At 40.2% G+C, this 16,884-nt stretch overlaps 1 protein-coding gene and 1 long non-coding RNA gene across 4 annotated transcripts in view; one reads left to right on the forward strand and one right to left on the reverse strand.

The window, feature by feature from the left end:
* The window catches only part of MMP2 (matrix metallopeptidase 2), a 35,647-nt gene extending 34,455 nt beyond the window's left edge, over positions 1 to 1,192 (forward strand). The window contains exon 13 of the mRNA XM_056360510.1: positions 175 to 1,192. Within this exon, the coding sequence (XP_056216485.1) occupies positions 175 to 278 (104 nt within the window). The 3' untranslated portion in view covers positions 279 to 1,192. The remainder of the gene's footprint in view (positions 1 to 174) is intronic.
* The window catches only part of LOC130159186 (uncharacterized), a 750,763-nt gene that overhangs the window by 547,016 nt on the left and 186,863 nt on the right, over positions 1 to 16,884 (reverse strand). The window lies entirely within an intron of this gene.

Consider the following 16,884-nt stretch of genomic DNA (forward strand, 5'->3'; position numbering starts at 1 on the left):
TGTCCAGGGTGGAATTTTTATGTATTTTTAAAATAAATCTTTTTTTATTGTGTGTAAATACTTGGAGAAATAATTCTTCCAGTTCATTAAGCTTTCTAAAATCAGACAAAAAAGCTTTGATCAAGAATTACGTGCTCCATAAGCTAAGTGTGCCTTTTTTATTTACCTTCACAGGATACACCTACTTTTTCAAAGATCAGTACTATCTACAACTGGAAGACAAGAGTTTGAAGATTGTTAAAATTGGCAAGATAAATTCTGACTGGTTGGGTTGCTGAACTGTATAAGATATTAATAACCAAATATTTACTTTTTTGTTATATGCCTTATCTGTAATTAGAAATAGATCCGAATGCTAATTACTGGACCAGTCTGGTACTGGCACCGAAACCTTAAGTACCAGTACTGTACACATCAGATAATTTAAGAGTGTTTGCCTCCTCAGTATACAAAAGATGTTTACGTATATATTCTGGTACAATTTTTCTGTTTTCATGCTAGTCATAGTAGTGCTAGTAACAGAGCATCCATCATTCTTTATTCCCTCGGTGCTTAAACAAAGCATTGAAACCATTGGAGACTGGATCGTGCCCCTGTGTTATACACATCCCAAAAAGGCTCAAATGAGATGTACCAGCAGTGCACTTTGAATTTTTTTTTTTTTTTTTAAATACAACTCTGTTATAAATAGATGGTTTGCCTTGATGTTTTTCACCCTCTTGCGAGTTTGATCATTACTTCCATTTATTTACAGAATAATACAGAAAGACTGTCAAAGGCACAGGTTGCCTCAGGATTTGATTTGTGTTGATGCATGATGGAATCATGGCAAGAAACTGTTAAAGTATTGTTTTAAAGTACTTTTTATTTTAATACCTTAGTTAAATTTAGCAATTTGCTTCATGCACTTTGTTACTACTATATAACTTGTTTATATGGACGGAATGACTCCGATTTTTGAAGTCAATGCGTTATACATAAAAGTCAAGTATTATTGTTTAACTTGGTTTATTTTCCTGTTCTTCATAATATTGGAGTCTTGTTCGGTTAGGTTTTTTGCTTATGCATTGGGCAACAGAAAATGTTCTTTTCACAATCTGATGGAATGTTTCTCATTAAAAAAATAAAACAGGAAAGGATGTCCCACACATGAAGTGCCAACGACACAAATAAAATTAAATTACACTGTCAACACGTCTCATGGCCAGGCTTCCTTGCATTATTTGAAATTAGAAATTCAGTAGCATGTTACAGTGAAATACCTGTCAAAGGAAAGTCAACATTACCCCAGTATATAACTGCGTACAGGACTTATTTAGAAACCTAGGTTATTTTCTCCGTTCTAAGATGTAACTGCAGCAATTTACATTAAAGAGATTATATGGTCCCACACTTCCATGAAGCCTGCTGCCTTCTCAGAACAGTTTACATGTCTGTCTATTATCCATGCTCTTTCTGCTTATCAGCAAGCCACCTCATCACAACCCAGACAGGAAGAGTCAGCATAGACACAGCACTAAACACATCCTATGGGGAATGTAAGCTTGAGAAAGAGAGATGTAAAAACCTTACTCCTGCCCATGAGCTCAGACACCATTTGGTCAAGGATCTTACCCAGCTCCATGCACATGAACTGCTTTGTGAGACTCTATGGACCGCTCTCTGTGTGAGACTGATGCGAATGGTCAACCCAGATCTTTCCCAACACATCTCTCACATTGAGTCCATGATTCATAGAACTGGCTAGTAACCAACCAATACCTGAGCCAGTGATCAACTGGTTTCTTCTCCTGTCCTCTACAATTTCATGTTTACAGCCAGTGCTTTCCTGTTCTAAGCAGAGTTTTTTATATCGTGTTCTGAAAAGATACTGCTTCTGAAGTGGCTGCATTTGCCGTACCATCTTTCCATTGCACACTATCCAGATATAACTCCCACTTTGGGAAGCTGTTGATTAGTACAGACAATTCTCACCTGAATGAACCAGTACTATTTTCACCTATGCCAACCTTCTCTTCATCCTCATTCTCTTCAGAAATCATTAATTTCCTTCCCAATTAGTCCTGCGCCAGAGTCAACAAAGTAAGGCACAAAACAAAGTAGTTGTAATTGCAAAATGTTAGTGTGGCAGTTTTTACAGACACCTGGCAACTTTTTCAGGATTGCAGGATCTATTGAGCCATTGCAGGGATGTATGATTTGTCCTGACCATAAATATCTCCCTATAGTAGTGCTGGAACTACTCCAACAGCTTTAATCACTGCCAGGAGTTCCTTTTGAGTGTTCCAATAGTTTCTACCTAGGGAATTTAAGCTCCGTTTCAAGCATCCTCAATAACCATCCCCTCAAGATTTTTATGTTCTTGTGTCAAAACTGCCCCGAACTGCATGCTCTAGCATCTGTATTTAATATGGAAGCATTCTGACACATAGATATACTAGAGGAACCTTTGCAATAGGCCCTTTCAGCTCTGAACTTGCTAAATCACATTTCTATTGATGACTAAAATAGTTTCCTTTTAATCTACAACTTACGTATATATTTTGCAACACTGGCAAATCTACCAGCTTAACTTTTGTAATAATAAAAGACCATAATCCTACAAAACTCTGCACATCTGGTGGGTTTAAGGAGTTCTGCTCAGCTTCTTGTTTTGTTCTTGCCTGCATGAATCCATTCTCCAATGACTACATCACTGGCAGAAACCCAGAAATACATTTTCTATCCTTAAACCAACTCACACTTCTTTGGGTACAGTTTCAGACTGGCAACCTTAAGCTTATCTCAGGTCATTTGTAAACACATCTGTTTCTGCTCATGGACTGTAACATTGACCACATTATCACCTACATATATCAGACTAGCTGGGGGAGTATACTGACCCTTCTCGTTAACCTTTCACATTTGACCTGTGAAATACCACAGTCACAAAATGTATCCTGAAAAGGACTAAATTGGATCTATTTCTACTTGCTGGTAACCACTTTTAAAACCTCACTGTTGGAACCCAGAAACAAACTGGTCCACCTCCAGGATTTCATCTAGTCATGATAATTGAGAAGAAATTTTAAAACTACTTTAATGCATTTTCTGAAGTTAGGGACGCTTTTCTTTTTTCCATGGCCAAAACTCAAGAAATCGTACATTTCCTCCACGATTTTGTACCTCTTCCTTCCTGTTTGTAATGACTTAACCATGAATTGGAACGTCCTTGCCTGAGCAGCACTGCAGCTCTGCCTGTACCTGGCCATGTCCCATGCTGATCAAGCCCACTGACGTTTCTCTGTTTGGCTTTGGACCTGCCCCAACACTATGGACTCTTCTGGTGATCTCTGGTCTCTTGGCTAAATAGGATTATCCTCCCAGGTCTACTCTTTTCATGCCTTGTGGGCACTGCGAGACTGTGCCCTTGTCAGCGAGGCCACTGCCCTTGCCTTTCCTGCCCTCAGCATCTTTCTCCTAAGACATTTTCAGAACTGAATCAAGATTTTTACTACCTTCTTTACAGAGGGAGAAAGAGGCCAAAAGTGTGTTTCTCTCAAAGCCACACAAACCCCAGCACAAAACTCTATCAAACTTGTACCTAACTTGTTCTGTTTCTACAGTTCTATTAAACTGAAGCCAGGTTCACTGAGAACTTTTTGGTGTGCGGGTCGAGCCGCACACATGCTGCACAGGGGCTTGTTGCAACATGGATACAGCTCAGACACTCTCGCTCCTTGAGCTGGAGGAAATTTTCTGTCAGTTGTGAGCAGGACGGGCTGTAGGCACTCAGGGGGACAGTTCCAACTCAATAGAGTAAAGGGCAGTGGTTTAGCAACCGCTCTGTCACAATACATAGGAGGCAGCCAAGGCTATAATGAAATGCCATAGTTTAAACACTTAATAGATACAGCAGCCTGAGCTGTGAATCATGCTTAACACTTTGTGTCTCACTAACACTCTGTATCTGTTAAAAATACATTTTCTTCCTGCTATTCTGGCATGATTTTATAAAGCAGCAGTTAGCCATAAATTTAAGCAATTGACTGTAACTGTGCTGTTCCTTAAATCAGGAGAAAGTAGGTCTTTGGGGCCCATTTTGGACAAATTATGTCTATTTACAAACACAGACATGCATGGTTTTAGCAGCAAAGATTAGGTGAATGAACGTTCTTCTGCTTTTGGAGGAGAGGAAGCCAACAAACGAGCAGACATTGGGCTCTGTGGGATCACTGCAAATGTGGAGATTTATACCTGCAAGGGCAAACAGGCTTGTTTCAGACCGGTTATGTAAAATGCTTGTAAGGTTTATTATGTAAAGCTTGTAAGTATTAAGGTATTTCAACGTAGGGAACTGCAGTAAAGAGAAAAACATAAAACTGGAACACTCTGAAACAACACTACAACCAACAACTCAGAGACTCTGTCAGAGAAACAGCACAGTCAGGCAGAACTGGAGCAGTCTCAGAAGCTGCCAGCAAGGTTTCTGCATACCAAGCAGAGTCAGAATCACATGCTATTACTTGAAACACGTCTCCTTCTGGCACTGCCTTTTAAAACAGAAGTGAGAGGAAAATGGCATCTGAGGGTAAATTGTTTGGTTCTGAGATTTGCACTTGCACACAAACAGCCACGATTTCATTCACAACTAGCCAGGAAGGTGGGTATGGGGCTTCCCCCCACCCCAACTGCAACAGCAAGTCTTTACCTGCAGAAATAAATGGGCACAAATTTTTCAGGTGTATGATATTCAATATAAACAAGACAATTCAACAACATTCATTCATTCTCATCATTGCATTAAATTTTTTTAATAAGATCTCCAATTAATCTTTTCTTAATTGAGACAAATAGTAAAAAAGCCTGTTTCTATCTCAGAACTCTTTAATCTAATGAATAAAAAGATACAGCATGAACCATTGCCTACAAACCAACGGAATCTGCAAAAATGCACACTTTATCAGTGGTAAAAACAACAGACCTGTGTGCCAGACTACCAAAAAAAAGTGAGAGGCAGTCTTTTTTGTTCTTTCTTAATGTCTTCCAATCAAGACTCCCTGCCATTCTGGAGAATATCCTTCACTCTAAACATATTTTATCTGGTGTTAATACAGCATAATTGGGAAAAAACATCCTGGCCTGGACCAAGTGGGGATTGGATTAAGTGAACCAATGGCCTCTTCCAGCCTTGAACTACCTTAGGCTTTGAAATTAAGTTATATAATTTCAATAAGTACATACAATAGCTTTTTAAAATGGTGTATTAAATACATGCCTGCATGTATACACACATACACACACACAAAGAAATAGCTCATGGTTATATTACAGTATCTTATTTAACAGTAAGGATTTAATATGAATGTCAGAATAGAAAGTTTCAGTTTGAAGGGACCTGCAACGATCATTCAGTCCAATTGGCTGAATGCTAATTGACCTTAACCTGCTTAGCATGTTGCACCAGTTTTTTCCCTTCTCCATAAAATACACCATATTCTGAGCAAAGGAGAATATGGTGAGATAAAAGTACAATTATTCAGTTTGCACAGATGTTCTTCCTTGGTAGCACTAGTGGAGATAAGTCAGGTATTTCAAAATAATCAGTTTATTGGTTTTATTGCTCAAACAATAGGTAATTTCTTCATAGCTGCAATAGCTGAATGAGTGACCAGGTCATAGCAGGTTCCACCAACACTGCCACGTTGCTCAGCCTAACCAGCGCTCGGAGGGCTGCAAACACACTGCCTGCCAATATAACCTCTGTGTCATTCTTCCACCTCTTCTTGTAAATCTCCAGGCTCCTCGTATACTTCTACATTTCCGCTTCAGCCAGCTTCACCATGCACATGCTCAGACTCTACCAGACAACCAACAAGCACTCTGAAAAAGGGAGATAAAAATAAAAGGCCTCACGTCACTACAGGTCTGCATTTCCCTGGCTAACTCTGCTGCAGACTACAGGGTGACAAAACAGAAAACTGTTGAGCTTTCAGCTGTCTGTTACTGCTCAGTGCTGTCCTCTGGGACTTCTCAGAACTACTCCAGAGTGACTAACTCGCTTCGCTGTTAAGAATTTGCTAGTGTTGCCAAAATAAACTGAAATTCTAAGAGGATAATTTTTTTCAATTTAGATTAGCCTGGAGCTTGGCAGTGTGTCCCTGGAGTTATTTGGAGGTGGCCTCCCCTTCCAAAAAGACAGGAATTCACAATATTAAGCTATCCAAGTGGGCTTGTTTTTTGTGTCTCTAACCACTGCTTTAACCTTGGACTGCTACATAGCTTTATTCTGTCTTCCCTAGGACTATTACAGCAGCCCTCCTACTGCTGCCAGGAGGGCTGAAGCTAGAAAGCAGCTTTGCATTCTGCAGCTGGGTGCGAGGCACTGATGCAGACCCAGCACCTCCAGCACACAAAGTTTCTAATCCCCGCTAGCCAAGAAATTAGGAAACTCGGCCACAGGTCTCCCATCCAGCCTCACATGATACAGATAGTTAAGCCGTGGAGACTTTATTTCTTCTGTGGTTGCACTTCACAATAGACAATTCTGGCCACTGCCCCTCTCCAGTGCTCTCCTTTTCCAGCCCCTTCATTTGACTTACGCAAAACCCCACCGCAGCAGACCTCACTGCTACAGGATGGCAGCTGACCATTGCGTTAGGCAAACCAAGGTGAAGCAATCTGCCAAGAGGCAACACTTTCCCTCTGTGGTCAACGCACTAACTGTTGAACATAGTCCTCTAAAGAGAGAGAGTGATTTCTCACTATTTGATGACTTGCCAAGGCTCATTTAACTCCTGTATTTTCATGCTTTCCTTTTCCATTAAGAAACATGTACTTTTCAAGGCCACTGACAATTCTCTTCTTCAACAGCTCAAAAGTAGGAAGTAGGAGAGCCTACCCTGAAAAGTCTTCTGTTTTTTCCCATGTGGTCAAAGAGGCTTCTATTTACGTCCTATTAAAATCCTCATTTGTAGGGCTTTCTAGGAGCCTTCTCCTTGAGTAATGCCTTTCATCCATTCTTACATTAGACGCCTTCCTCTGCAGCACTGCATACTGCATGGAACTGTCTCGGTCCTCAGTCTCTTGTCTCACATCACTGATTACGTGCGTACAACTATGGCTTGATTCTATGCTCAAATAGGTAAATTCCAGTTCCTCTCACTTTTATGCAGTGCTTTGGAACCTGGGAACATCAGGAAGCTAAAAGGCAGTAAGTTTCCAACCCAAAAGGTAGGGCACCTGCCTAAGGGATCTTCAGCTTTCAGGTTTTGTTTTGGCTTTTGTTTCAAGCAAGTCCTTTGAGGAAATGCAAAATATATCAAAGCACTCAGGCCCTTTACAGATTTTGTTTTGGTTTCACTCTGCTTTTATCACCTCTTTACTCTTTTGTTCTTCCAGCTTTGTTTCTTATATAAACAACTAGACACTGGGACAAAAAAAGAAACTGGCAGGGAGGAGTTGGCCATTACCTGTAAATCATCAGCTCAAACCTACTCTAGGAAACAAGACCATGTCACCTTAAAAATACTTTTGTCTGCATACACTCTTTATTTCTGCATGCAAATTCTGTACTATGGGCAGAAAAATTGGGAAATATCAGACAGCAGTTGTAAGCAGATTCTGTATTTGATTTACTGTATTTTTTTAGTGGAACCATGATCTAAAATAGAGCTTTTCCATTTAAATCTCAGCATCCCCTTGGCTGTTAATGCACCTGCGACACAGACTCTTCATGTCTCCTTTTGATTTCAAGTTCAGAATAAGTGAGTTTCATCTATATGTATTCAAGCCAGAGAGGCCATATAAGAATTTCAACGCCAATTATTTCATTATGTATTAATCCTAATAAATATGTGTAGATATTTATGTACATTTGCATAAAATACTGTACACCTGCACCAAGCAGAAGTTCACAGTTGAGAGTGGACATTTGGTATACAGTTCGTGGCACACTGACAGCAAGACATGTCCTGATGTCAAAGGTCCTAATGTCTAAAACAAACAAGACAAAAATGTGTGGCAGAAACAGGAGAAATGAGGTAGAATAGGCTGAGATATTTACTCTATCTCGATCTCACAGAAAATCTATTACAGGCATAGGAAATCAATAGGACATCAGGATTTAGGTCATACTTTCTAAAATATTTAGGAGCCAAAAAACTGCACATGTGCCTAAACTAGACTGAGGTAATGACCTCCTGCTTAGCCCCATTAAGCACTTTTAAGAAGGCCCAGCAGGTGTCCATCCACATCATTTGGCCATGTTGTTGTTGGCAAGTTTTATACATAATCATACACATGGAGGCTGCATTAATCTGAAGACTTCAAAACATGGTTACTTTACATCCTTTTAGAAACTATTTACTTTCAAGGTAAACTGATGCTTGTCATAATAGGGTTATGCTCTCAGCAAATACTCTTCACTTTGTCTACTATAAACACAGGCCATCTTGCCTTGTGGCAAACATGCTTTTCTGAAAGATAACCAAGCATTTAATTTAAAAAAAAAAAATCGTTACAAAGTAGTCATATGAAAACTGCAAAAAAATAAATTTGTTAAAGAAGTGACAAATCCAGAGCTTCACATTTCCTACTCAGGATCTGAATCTGTATTCCTTCTCCACACAGGAATCCCCACTGACCTTTATGGGAAGAATGTAGTAAAACGCTGGTTCACCATTCTCGATATTGTAGATCGAGGTGTGCACACTTCCAAAGAAAGATGACAACACTGGGCACAAGCAGATTTTAGCAGGGAAATTAAGAATAAAATCTCAAAATTAAAGCGATATTAAAATTTCATCATGGGCCCCTTACTTGGTATCTCTCCAATCACAGACATAACTGTGCACTCGTAACACCAACCCAGTTTGAAAGACGCTTGCAGATGGCATTCTTAGCAGGTTACCTTTAGTACAATAAATACAAATGATTTTTCCACTGTGATAGCAATTCTTAACATTAAATTATCAAAAGCCACACTCACCAATACATCCAGAAAGCTATTAAATACGGATTGCTTATAATGTTATGAGATCTTTAGTCTCCCATGAAACAGACACTCCAGTGGATTTTAACCTGTTGAAGATTTTCATCATGCTAGAGCTAATAATCAGACCATGCAAAAGCACTCCATCAGTTTTTATAAGACGTTATGATAGGAAACACAACTAGACAGGCAAGGTAAAACTGCACAGACAAAGTGGGAAGCTTGCCTGGCCAGTCTGAGATCCTTTGCGCTCTTGTCTATACTCTTATTTTTCCAACTGCTAGCTTCTTACCTGACACCCTTTAGTAAAGGCAGCAGTAAGAGTAGTTCTGGGCACCTTTTTTCAGTTGTGCAGTACAAACCTCTCATAGCGTAAAAGAAACATTTTTTTTTCCCCCTCACTGAGACCAAGTTTTCCACCAAGACAGGCCCCCACATTTGGGACTGCAAGTCATAAGTTCAGTTTTCTGGACAAAAGAAACCCCAAAACAATAACACCACCACCACCACACACACAAAGACCCATACAACCAACCCAACAAACCCAGAATAAAAAAAAGGGTGGGGTGGGGGGGGTGGGGGAAAGGACATTGGCTGCAAAGGTGGCCTGGATAACTGGCCAAAGCCTCCATAAGCTGATGATGCCAACAGCCCAAGCACTGTGGGTTCCCCAGGCAGCACGTGGTTAAGGACCCTGTCTTGGTACCTCTGCTGCTTTCATAGAGAAGAAGGAAACCCATTGTTTCTGACAAAAAGATTCCATACACTAGCTCCCAACCCTCCCTAAGAGAGCGGTGGCTCTGTGCCACCATCCTTCCAAGCCACACAGATGCCTGCAAGCAGGCTCAGAGTTACGGTACACCTAGTACCCGCCTTGGTCCAGCCACAGCTTCCACCAGTGCCACAGCAACTAAAGGGAGCCAACAACGGGCAACCCCAAGAAAGAAAAGCGATGCAACTAATTCTGCTGTTTGACCACCACCAGAAAAGCACCTTGAACACCAGCTGAGCATGACCACTGACTGGTACTATGCAATTAACTTTCCCAATGGATAGCTTTTCTCCTGTGACCCTCTTGGAAAGCTTAAAAACTGAACATCCCAGTATCCTTCACACAAGTGTGACAAAATACACTGGAGGCACAGTGCTACAGAGCAAAATAATAATAATAATAATAATAATAATAATAATAATAAATCTATCTGCACCCATTAAATGAGTTCGAAGAACTTATTTGCACTAATTGACAGAATGTGTGACTCCAGCATTTAAGCCTGGATCCCATTAGGGGGAAAATCCCACAACTAGATTCAGGAATGCAAAAAGTTCCTGAAAACACAGGGAAGAATACTCCTAAAATTGAAAGCTGTGTGGATTCTGAAACCTCACAGGGTGTCTGTGCATGAAAAATGAAAATATTTCTATTTAAATAATTGTAGTCCTTGAAAAGTTCTGCTCCATAAATTCTAGCCATGCAAAACTGGATGTGGTCTCTGAATATTAAAACCAACATCATAATAAATATTGCTAAAATATATGATGTTTCTAGGGCACACTGGCAGTTTTTAGTGTTTCTAAGAAAACTGTGTCTATACAAAGGTTGTTACACACAGGCGGTGAAGTCCTGAATGCATGGGGAATTTTTCTTTATGAAGTTGAAGCGGTCTAGATTCAAGGGAACACATTCTTTCTCACCTTTTTAAACTTTACAGGTAAACAGCAAGCCTAATTCACCTTCCTCATCTCTCTTTGGAATATTTCATTCCTTCTCATTAGTATTTTAATCACTGCTGGCAAAGGCTATGCTCTATGGAACCCGAAGGGCTTAAGAACACACATGTTACAACATCAGTTTAGGTGCTCATTTTTTAAATTAACTTCAGCTTTTTTTCATGTGTTGAACTGGCTCTAGTTTCTCTACTTAAAAAAAAATTAAAAGATAATTATTCACATTTTGTCTGTAAGCGTACCATGAATCCTAACTAAATACTTTGCTACATAAGTGCAAAGATCTCTCAAAGCCATAAAAGAATCCAGACTCCCAGCTCCATATTCCTTCCTGAGCACAACACAGCCCCAAAGGAGAACCACCTTCCCACATTCCCTAACAAAAATTTTATGAGAAAAGAGGCCCTCTTGGGTTTCACACTCTTTGTGGGAATACATTCTAGTTTTTCAAAAGTGAAAAATCACCCAAAATGGACCAATGGGAAGTGCACTGTTGTTTTCAGGTACATCTGGAATGCCATGATTAGCTAACTATTCAGGGTTTCTATGCCATTTTCTCATTGCAGAGATACATGAGTAAAATTAACTGCAGCAGGTAAAGTAGCTCCTAGAAACAAAGATGCTGCTTTAATACCTGTATCTTCATAGGAGATGTAGCTCCCTTGCTTGCCAATACCAACATTCTGAAGAATTACATTCAAATACCGAAGTATGACCTGAATAACCACGGCAAGAGCTGAGCTGCTGCAGACGCTACACGGCATACTGTGAAAATGCCAAAGGAGCCTCTGCAGAAATTACAGTGGAAATAATATAACTGAAGTTCGTGAGACTTACACAGTCCTACTTTCTCCTAGGTTTAGAAATAGGCTGCATCCTCACTAGACCCCTACATACAACCCCAAGGCAGGCAGCTTATCCCAGAAGGACATTTATGAAATGTGGATGTAAACTAGAAGTGTTCCTGAAGTTCAAGGAGAGAAAAGCCTCTGCAGTGCCAAGAAGTGGCTTTCAACTGACAGGTTTAGAGCAAACCGAGGGAAAGTGACTGCAGTGGACAAAGCCTTGCTTCTAGTTTGATTTTATTTTCATAGTCAGCAAACAGGCTGCCATCGACAAACATTTGAAAAGAAAGTGTTATTCTGAAATCACTTGAGGTAAGGATTTTTGATAAACTAGGCTGTCGAGCCCAGTAACTGGACAAAGAATGCCACTTGCAGGCTAAAAGGAATCACTGCACCAGGCACCCTTCGAGCTGGTTCAGTGAGAACTAATGAAAAGCGCCTTCATCAAGCCCAAACCCACTCCTCCCCCACAGCACAACCATGGCCCCAGAACAAGCCTGTGTACCAAAAGCAGCACAGAAAATATAGTTATGCGTCCTCGATGCAGAGCAAGAGACTGCCAAGCAGGAGGCTTGCAGGATTTTGCTCTTTTTGTGTCAGTTATTTTGGGGTAATACCAAGCTATTCAAAAAGATAAAGGGTATTTAAACATCAAAAGGAAAGCATGTTTTGTTGGGACTAAGTGTGAAAATGCATTTACAAAGGCGTTTCTTTAAAAAGAGGGAGAACTGCTGTACTATCTTCCACTCTCACATATGCTCTGCTATATATATATACACTCCGCTACATATACACTATACTCATTTAGGGGAAGCTTTTTCCTTGAGTTTGTCTGTCTCCCCCTCCTACCCACGTCCCTCAGGCTCTGCATTTTAGTGACCATCCCTTCCAGCCAAAGGAGGAAAGCCATCCAAAGCCGCACAGCCTTCAGCCAGGAGCGGGTGGGGAGCGATGGAGACGGCTGATGGCATTTCCTCGTTGTAGGAGGTAAGTCCCCCACAGCAATTCCTGCCAGTCTGAAGAGCAAAGATCGTCTTTATAGCAGCACAGTGTGCTGCCAGTAAAGCACTGCTCTGGCCCACGCCTCTGCAGAATCTCAGCCATGCACTGTGTATATTCCAACCCATTATCTGTATTTTTTTCCCCCAACACGCACATTGTTCAATTCTTTGTTCTTTAAACTGATACCACCTGAGTGTAATTTTAACAGATCACCTTCCCTGCAATTCTCTAGTATAATTCAACACATGAAACTGTTTATTTAACTCTAGAATTCCCTTTGCAAAGTTATTTTTTTAAAGGATTTTGGCATGTGGCTAACATGTTACATAATTTAAATTTGTAAATTATAAAAATAAATTACATTAAAAAAAAATTCAACTTCTCAGCCTAGAGAATGGGCAATTGGGCAGGCCTTGCCTCTATGAATAAAAGCTATGGCACAACTATGGCATCACGGTAAAAATATAGTCTGAAATATCTTTGTGTGCTTGAGAATAGAGTAGATGCAGTGAGAAAACCTGCTGATTAGGAGCGATGACTGCTGCACGCTCACACCCTTAACACACATCTTTGGAGAATGACAGAGGAGGAAGGGCAATGCAATCCAGTCTTGGATTAACAGTGAAACCACAGAGCTACCAGCCAGTAACTTCACAGAATTAACCAAAATATATAAAGGCCATGAGAATGACCACAGAAAAAGAGCAAGGGAAGCGGCAGAGTAAATGGATAGCTAAGTAGCCACATGGCTCACCTCCACAGAGGCTATGGCTGTTTCACCCTCAGGAAGCCAGCACTGGTCTTGTCTCCCCCATGCCATCCCACCCTTGCACAGATAGAATTTATGGAGCAGAACTTTTCAAGGATTTCCAGTGTACATCACTGAGCACTCACTGTCAGATCCTGAGGGGCAGAAACATAAAGCTACACTTTGAATCCAAAAATTATTCTTGACCAAACAGCTTTCACAGCTGCTTAGGCAGATAGGCACTTAGACCAATGCTTCAGGCATCACAGAAATATTAACAAAGTATTGACAGTATAAAATAAACATTTAAGCAGCTCAAAACTCTGAGATGAACTACCTTACCATTAGAGAGGCAAAGCAGAGGTCTTCCTTCTGCTATTATTTGCAAGGGGGAGGAGTGGGGGGAAATCACCAGAAGAGGAATAATCATAGACAAGGTAACAGGTAAATTATTACTATAGACAGAACTACTGAGTTCCATTCCAGCACTTGGGCATGTTTCACACAACTACGGAGAGTTATCAGGATATAAAATCAATTCTAAACATAGACCATGCTCCTGGCAGGCTCTTTACTGCAGCAGATGTTTGTCAATAAACAGAAATTTAACTGTGCCTCGATGGCATTTCATTATCTGGAGCTGAAGAATACTACTAAATACTTCACATTTATATAGATTAATCTATTCTCCCTTACTAACTAATATCCATCACAATCTAATCCATATAGGCAAGACCTCTCCATTTCCCTGATGGGATGGGTGCATACTATTGACATGAACAGGTTTTATCTGTAGCACAGTACCAGTGGCTATTCACAAACACACTTTGAGTTCACCAAAATGCAAGATTCTCTTATTTATTAGGGGAAGAGAACACTGACCTAGAATTAAACACAACAGCACTGCATTATGGATAAAGGAGGGATGTTCTTTTCCTCCGTCCTGTTTTTGTGGCACTCTAAAATAACTCAGTCTTCAGGCTGACTTTGGGGAAGGAAGGGTTAAAGTAAAGGCTCCCGACTCCCCCCACAAAGTGCTTTAGAACAGTAGATACCCATTTCATAAATGTGGTACATAAAATTCTGATTAAGCATATGCTCAGTATTGCTTTTGTAGCTTTCACTCTTGAAGCAACACTATGATAATTTAGCCTGACCTCCTTAAATGTCCCCTCAGATTTCAGCCACTGATTACTACGCCTATCACAGTCACTTTTAGATAGGCAACAACCCTTGATTTAAAAGCTATAAACAACAGAAAATTTAGCATGTCCAATGACTGTCTTTTTAAGTAGTTCTGTTTCCACAATGCCATGAGCGACAGCTTATTTTTCATCCAACATGAAGGTTATGAGGAAACCACAGGACATGACTGGGCTCCAAATCATGCTGTTTACGAACTATGTGCAAACGTACAAACCCTGGTAGCTGAGTGTCTACCCGGAGCCCTGTATCAGACCCCCAAAGCCCAACAATTATGCTGTTTATACACGTGCACAAGAATTTCATACCCAATATAGAATATTTTTCCAATGAATTTGTCCATAATGCTCTTTACTCTTCACGATTATTGACTGCAGATGTGTTTTTTCAAATGTGCTTCATGTTAGTTCATTGATGGCACCTTTGTTTTATAATATCGCTAACTCAGGCTAAGCCTGGTGCCCTAAACAGAAACTAGAACTACTTTGCCTTTCAAAAGCCAAAGCATTTGATAAGGTTAGCTCCATATTTTCAGTAGTTAAATTAGAATAAATTAAATAATATAACTATTAATATTTAAATATTTTTAGAAAAAAGTGTTTCCACCATATTACTGTGTTCATCAAAGACGCTTATGAGGTCTGGACTTGTCAGCCTCCAGTGAGACTCAGAATAAAGGAAACAATTCCTCATTAGATGAAGAAGTAAAAAGAAGCTCTTGCTTTCATCAACTTGCAGTATTGCATGTGATCAACAGGTAGTGGAATAAATAACTTTAATACAGATGGACTGTCAATTACTCCATATGAATCCATGTTCATTTTATCAGTTACACCAATTGGCCACAGCAAAACCTACTTCTAACCTCTCCAAGGCTTCTGACGCAAAGCAATACAATGAATGAGAAATAATACAGTTACACAAATTGATTTACACTTCTTTTTCTTATAATTATTTGGGAAGACAGCAGCATTTTCTTTCCAAATTCTCTACTCCAGATTTACTCTAAAAAACAACAAAACACTGTTTTCATTAAGTGCATTATAGCCAAGCGACATAGACAGACAAACAGTTTCCTGAAGAGCTGAGCACCAATACAAATAGAGCCTACTGGCATGTGTTTCATCAGTATAAATATTTTCAGTCAAAGCAGCTCTGTATGCTATTAAAAATAAAATCAGAATAAATCTAAATATTTTAACATCAGGCAACCCCCATTTTAAACAATAATAAAAAAAAAATTTAAATCACATGTTCTTAAAAGTCAACTGGATGGCAAGAGGAAACCACACAGAAAAACTCACTGGAATTCAGACAACGGGATTGTGTTTCTCAGCATACGTATTTTTTGTAATTAAAACCTATTAGCCTCGCATCTCTATACCAAGGAGCAGTTCAAGAGTTTTAAGTAATAATAACAACACTTTCTACATCAAAGCACATTATAAACATGAACTAATTAATCCCTGGGGCAGTTCTGGGAACTGGGGAGTTTGCTGTGGAGCTGGGCAGTCTGAGCTGCTACAGGAAGAGGCACCAGATCCAGACCAGCACCTTCTCTGACGAACGGCGGAGCAACCACAGGCATCTGCTAATCCCTCCGCCTCAAAGACTTGCATGGCGAGCAACAGGCAGGGCAGGGCAGAAGGAAGCATGACTACACTCCTCATAATTACGGAGCTTCTTAATTTTGGTGGAATCATGGGCAGCTAGTGGCAGACTGCTAGTGCTAGCCCAAAAGCCAGGAGCTTTTCAATCCAACAGCACTGAGAAATCTAGCAGGTGTCCTGACTGCCTTTACAAAATGCATAGGAACAACAGAATATAGCCTCCCTTTCAGAAAGACAAGGCCAGAGCACTCAGCATTTCGAGTTATTGATAGAAATGGCACAATGATTTATTGGACTTCTCTCGAGAAAACATGGTAAGAACTTCTGCACCTGCAGCACTGTGTTCTAGCTTACTACATAAGACATTCCCAAATGGACAAGGCAATCAACCCAGCACGCAACAGTGCAGCCAAAAATAGCAATTAGCTTTTTCTTTATTTCAGTAAGACTTCAACCCATGCTGTACCAAGGAGCTGCTCAGTGACATTTGATTAGACCATTGCCACAGGACACAGTAATGCTTTACATTGTTCCTTCTCTTTAATGAAGTCCCAGCTGGACCGCTGTTGCACAACTCTGCATGCTAAAATCCCTGGCCTTTCATCTTGAAGTTCCTTAAACATGTGTATTCTCCCCTCAGAAGCACGTCAACTCAGCCACAACTTTGTGCTCAACCATGCTATGACGTAGCCTCTTCATTTTAAGCTATTCAAGCATATTCAGAGGCCTCAACACACAATTCAACTTATTCATGCAAAGACGGAATGTTTACTTTGA

Source organism: Falco biarmicus, chromosome 15 (assembly GCF_023638135.1).
Source record: "Falco biarmicus isolate bFalBia1 chromosome 15, bFalBia1.pri, whole genome shotgun sequence".
In the NCBI taxonomy this organism is placed as follows: Eukaryota; Metazoa; Chordata; class Aves; order Falconiformes; family Falconidae; genus Falco; species Falco biarmicus.